Consider the following 6000-nt stretch of genomic DNA (forward strand, 5'->3'; position numbering starts at 1 on the left):
CAAACTTCAGTTAAGAAGTTTTTTCACATTCAGTACTGAATTTTGGGGAAACGAGGGGTCAAGTGGGGTGAGGAGCAGCTGCCCAGAATAATGAGTATCCCGTTCATTAGGTGTCTGGTTATGAGAGACAGAATGAAGGCTGTGCTCTGCCCAATTGATTGGTTTTTGCCAGAATCCCCCCAGCTTTATTCTAGAGTGAATGTTGAAATCTCTCCCTTTCAGTGACAGGGAGTTCTTGAATTTTTAGTCAGCCTATTCTAAATAGAAAAGTCAGCAGAACAATAATAGCCTCAGAAAGTCTTTGGGATTTTTCTAATGAGATCCTTGAAGCCAAAAGTGGAAACCCTTACCAACTTCACTTTGTGCTGGTCAAGCCTTTTGTAAATAATTCCCTTTAATAACACTTTTCTAAAAGAACGCTGAATATTGCCCTTGCAAATCAGAAAACTGTCTAATCTTGCTTTGTACAGAGCTGACTTTTATAATTGGCTCCCATTAAGAATGTCACAGGCTATTAAAGAACATTATGCATCAAAGATAATCTGCTGGTGAGGCCATCACAATTTCTCCCTCTAGCACAGCATAAAACATACCAACCCCACAGGAGTTCATACACAGGGAACTTGGGAGGTAATCACATGGGAAAGTTTTGTTAATGGATGAGCATTGTGGATCAATACTAATTCTCAAAAGGTACCTACAAAAAGGCATTCGCAGGACAAACCTGAGATGAAGGACTGTTGGGTACCAGAAGCTATGGGCTCAGGGAAGACTTTTTTTATTGCCCATTAAAATGCTTTTTGCTTCTTTCTAAACCCTCACTGTTCTGCACGTGCCGCCTCTCTGAGTGTAACATGCCCATGGACACCAGCTGCCCTTCCACTGCCGACTGTTTAGTTAAAGTACTGGATTAAATTACCCCAGAGCAATTGTTCCTAACCTACACTAAGCTTTAAGACAGACCTGAGCCTTCATGTGCCCACAATTTTGTCCGTCTTTCCAACTACGTCACCTGGTCCAGCAACTTTCCTCCTAACGCACGGTGAAACAAAGATGCTGGTTTTGTTTTAAGACCATCTTTAACAGCGGAGTTACTCGTGGATAGCAAATTCAGAGGCCTTACACGGCTGAAAATGGAAGCACTTGCCTATGCTAAGACAGCTATACAGCCCAAGCAGATGTCAGTGGGGAGGGCGTAACACAACATCCAAAAGAATCTGCTGGCCATCGGAGTGTGTGAACTCTTCCAAGGGCTTGAACATGATGGAGGGTTCTCACCACAAAGACTTGGCGTGTTCCCCGTCTGTAGAGTTCTGCACTAGTTTCGGTGGGGCGCACTCTTAACCACTCCCTATGTCAACACTGTGATCTAGTAATGCCTAAATATCTTGCTGTATCCCAGAGGTGGTACCTACCTGCTGGCAAGTAAAGACATTCTTAAACCTTTCAGAAGGATAATGGCTGTTAAAGTATAGGCAGGAGGAGCATTATCTAAAGACAAGAACACATGGCCATCAGTCAAAAAAAATGGTCTTTTTTTTTTCTTGCCTTTTCTTTTGTCACATACTTCTTACGTAAGCTTGGGCAAGTGATTTTATTTTTGTTTCTTTCCATTTCCAGAATGAGGACAATGAGACTGTGCTGCCTTACAAAGGTCCTATGCAAATTAATTCTTTAAAGATTATAACGGGCTGTGACCAAATTAGCATTTATAATTTATGTCCTATCATTGCAACTGTGAGTAAACCTTCCCTTTTTGTTTTTATTTGAAGGGATCCCGACCTCTAGTGGATTATCTTCACTGCGCCAGGGTGCAGATAAGACACCAAATGGTTTTCATGGCTGTATTCACGATGTCCGCATCAATAACGAGCTGCAGGATTTCAAGGATTTACCACAGCAGTCACTAGGAGTCCTTCCTGGCTGCAAATCCTGTAACATCTGCAAGCACGGTATTTGCCGGTCCCTAGAGAAAACAAGTGTGATTTGTGAATGTCACCCAGGCTGGATGGGCCCCCTGTGTGACCAGGAAATTGGAGACCCATGTCTTAACCACAAGTAAGCTTGAACAAATGCTGACGGGAGGGTGGAAGCTTTACAGCTAATGTGTATTTCACATTTCATGTTGTAAAACCACATCTGACTTTCTGGAGGTGCTGGGTTCCCGCATGACATTATTGACAGTTGTGAGTCAGCATCCGTGGCAACTCTCAATTTCCACTTCTTGTGCCGATGTTGCTCACTCTCCAAACGAGCTCTTTGTCCTGGAGGAGCTGAGGTGTTAATACTGCCGGTCATACTTTCAGCTGTGACTCTACACACTAAAATACGAAAACTCCTGTTAATGGATATGGCTTACCTCTGAGGTGGTGAGTGCCCGCACTTACCCAGAGCACAGCTACCTGTGAGTGGGAGGTACACATTTTAGGGATGTGCTCACAGCAGCATTGGACCCAGTATTCAGACTAACTCCCTGAAGACCATCGTGCACTCCAATGTGAACAGTTTTAAATTTCCCAAATAGCTGGCTTTAATACTACACTCTGAAACACCTCTTCAAAGTGCAAGTTTAAAGGGAGCATGGGTGTAAAGCCTTCACAGTTCAAAGGCTCAATAACCACATCTCCATCAGAAACACTGGCTGAATAGCTTACTTATGGCAAATACACAAGGAAAAGTCCAATGCAGAGCAGGAGTCTGCATAGTTCAGTGCTGTTTCAGAAGCAGATGGAAGTACTTTTGTTTTAGAAGCTATTTTGGTTGCATTATGTGGAAGGGGCTTTTCACAAGCACATACTTTTGACAGGTAAATTGACAACAGTGAATAATCACTCTCTTCAGGGCAGAAATTTAACTGGGCAGAGGTACCATTTTAAACTTGCTTCTAGGTCTAATTCGGAAAAGTACTGAATGCTGGAAGGTGTTGAGAAGCACCTAACAGTTTACAGACCAAAGGTATGAAGACCCAAGAGAAAAAAAACACTCAGACACCCAAATGTTTCCTTGAATTTCCAACATCAACATGAAACTGTTGTGGTGGAGAAAAATAAGGGAGTTCCAGATGTTTTGGTGATGAGGGGTTGTTTCTCTCATAATCCAAGGAGGGTGATGCAATCATGAACGCAGCCCCCTTGCTAAGGGAAGTAGCTGTGTGTATTTTTAATGCTTGCATACTGTCCCACCTTTCATTAAATCACTTCAGCCTCTTGGAGCTGTCTCACAGATTAATCTCAGTGAGGAAATGCAACTGTAAAGAACAGGTAGTTGATGATAACAAGAGCTACTCTCCAAGCCCACCTTTGGTTAGTGGGGTAGAAAATACTGCTTTTTGTAGGCTGTGACTCCCTTTGTTACAGTGCTTTGCATGTCTTGACCTGACTGAAACTGCTTTTATTATTTGTGCCTTTTAGTTCAAAGCTTAAAAAAGAAATGTACAAAGATTCAACATAAGTACCAGAAAGAAAATAAATGAAAATAAGAGAAAGACATGGGTTTATGCCAAGTAGGATCTGATATAGCAAAGGTTTAAAAGCCCTGAGCAGTTTTTTCTTGGCTGGACAGGGTTGCTTTCTGCCCCGTCCTCAGTCCATTTCAAGCTTGTCTCAGTCACAGAAGTGGGGATGGTGTCAGAGAACCTGCTAAGGATCAACACCCCTCCTTGTGGTATTCCTCAGAAATACCAAAGCTCACTGCAAACCACATGAGCCAGGGCACCCTTCAACTAAAACTGCCCATCAGTAAGTCTGTGCATAGCTTTTCCACAAGCACCTTCATTTATCACACTGTTTTTCATCACCTGATATTTGTAGAGTAATTCTGCTAAGGAAGCCTGGGCATGCAGCTTGATTGTTGGCACTTAGTTCCACATGCCGATGCTGTAAATGTGAGCTGTCTTGTGTGGATGCCAAGTGTTGGTCTGTGCTCACAGAGGAGCCGCAAGTTTTTCAGAAAGATCACTTAGGATCACAAATCCTAAATGTATCCTCTGAACTTTATCCAGTATTCACTGAAAACTCACGGTTTCTTCAGAGTGTTTGACACTGGACTGCTGTTTTTGGATTAGTGTCCTGGAATTAAATGGGCAGAGATGCCAAAACCAAACATCCCTGGGAAAAGGAACTTTCACATCTAACACAGGCCAGCTCTAAATGCTTCTCTTTCTCCAGGTGTCTGCATGGTAAGTGCATGGTGGCCAATGTTGCTTACACCTGTAAGTGCATGGAGGGCTACACAGGCATGTACTGTGACAAGAAGAACAATTCCTCAAATCCCTGCAGGATTTTGAAATGCAACCACGGGCAGTGTAAAATTTCCGAGCATGGGGAACCCTACTGCGAATGCGATCCTAACTATAGTGGAGAACATTGTGACAGAGGTACGCTTGGCCACAGGGCCCAGGACGCTGGTCTGCTGCATTTCTGGTTTACACCTTTGTTTTTACCTCTGCTTTTACCTCTCTTCCATGTGACTCGTATGTGGGTGTAAACGGCAAATAGTAGAAGATAAGTCAGCCTCTGCAGAGCAATACAGGGAGGAGAAAAGAACCGCACAGCAGCTACCTAGCTGCTAGCCAGGCATGTGGAAAGGGGGACGTCTGTAGCAAAGCGTTTTATTTTGTGTCTCGTGCATCCTCAGGGTTTGCTGCTCCTAGGATTCTGGGGGGATGTTTAAAGGAGAGGTCGTTGTGAGGTTGAACCCTCAGCAAGCAGTGATCTGTGAACTGCAGTGCTGGGAAGGGAAGTCTTACCCTGCTTAGCAAGGGCCTTTGTAGATGACGTGAGCAGGAGCTGGAAGGCAGGAGGTACTGCTCGTCTGAAGTGGCGGTGAAGATCCTCAGCTTGCTCCCTCTGATGCAGCTGGGCGGGTTTCCTGGGGAATCCCACAGATCAGGCTGGACTTTCCTACTAGGGCAGGGGCCCAACTCTTCTGCCCTGACCGGAAAAGACTCACTGGAAACTCAGTGAATTCTAACTTCATCTGTTCTGCCTTTTTTTTTTTTTTTTTTTTTCCTGTACAGAAGGAAGGAGCTGGCTTGTATTATTTTTATTTAGGTTCTGCTTTTGCTGTGAATGACCCATGGACTTTCCAAATTATACACATATAGAACCTCCCCAAAATGTATCTGGCTGCTGCAAAGTGACTGCAGAGCAGCCCAGACATTTTCAGGTACCCCAGATTGCTAATGTCACGCAGAGCAGGCTGACCTTTGATCCTGAGCAGCAGACACAGTAAAACTAATTCATATTTTGCAGGGGTGTTGCAGGATTCAACACTCAGCATTCATTAAAGCACTTCCAGAACTGCTGATCAAAGCCAGCAGGCCTGCTTGGCCTTTGCCTTGTGCCGGATATTACACATTTGTGTAGCACAAGCTCTGTTTTGATGGCAGGTACAAAGCAGGAAAAGATTAAGGTCCTTCTCATGCCATCTGTTTGCCTTGAATATCGTTACAAGAACAGGGCTGTTTGCTGATGTTCGGGGAGTATCTGGCAAGATAGTTACCACTTTTTTTTTTTCCCTTTACATCTCTGTTGTCTTACCAGAGAATCTCTGCCAAGGAGAGATAATTCGAGAAGTAGTCCGTAAGCAGCAGGGCTACACGTCGTGTGCCACTGCCTCCAAAGTACCCCGCCTGGAATGCCGCGGCGGCTGCGGCAACGGGCAGTGCTGCGTGCCTCTGCGGAGCAAAAGGCGGAAATACTTCTTCCAGTGCGTGGACGGCTCCACCTTCACGGAAGAACTGGAGAGACATGTGGAATGCGGCTGCTCAAAATGCTTATAAGCCATTCTCCAGTCTCTTGCCACTTTAATCGACTCAGAAGCGCTATCAAAACAGGACCTATTTACTTTCAGAGTGAAGAAGAAGAAAAGAATTATTAAGTATATTGTAAAATAAACAAAAAATAGAACTTATTTTTATTATGGAAAGTGACTATTTTCATCTTTTATTATATAAAGTATCACACCACTTTGGGTATATGTATCATATAGTGAGTTATT

General features: G+C 44.0%; 1 protein-coding gene across 1 annotated transcript in view; it reads left to right on the forward strand.

Moving 5' to 3' along the window:
* The window catches only part of SLIT3 (slit guidance ligand 3), a 523033-nt gene extending 517251 nt beyond the window's left edge, over positions 1–5782 (forward strand). The window contains exons 34-36 of the mRNA XM_086471174.1: positions 1773–2058; positions 4167–4375; positions 5544–5782. Coding sequence (XP_086327300.1) covers positions 1773–2058; positions 4167–4375; positions 5544–5782 — 734 coding nt within the window. The remainder of the gene's footprint in view (positions 1–1772; positions 2059–4166; positions 4376–5543) is intronic.
* The last annotated feature ends 218 nt before the right edge of the window (positions 5783–6000 follow it).

This window comes from Leptosomus discolor, chromosome 10 (assembly GCF_034619465.1).
Source record: "Leptosomus discolor isolate bLepDis1 chromosome 10, bLepDis1.hap2, whole genome shotgun sequence".
Lineage (NCBI taxonomy): Eukaryota > Metazoa > Chordata > Aves > Leptosomiformes > Leptosomidae > Leptosomus > Leptosomus discolor.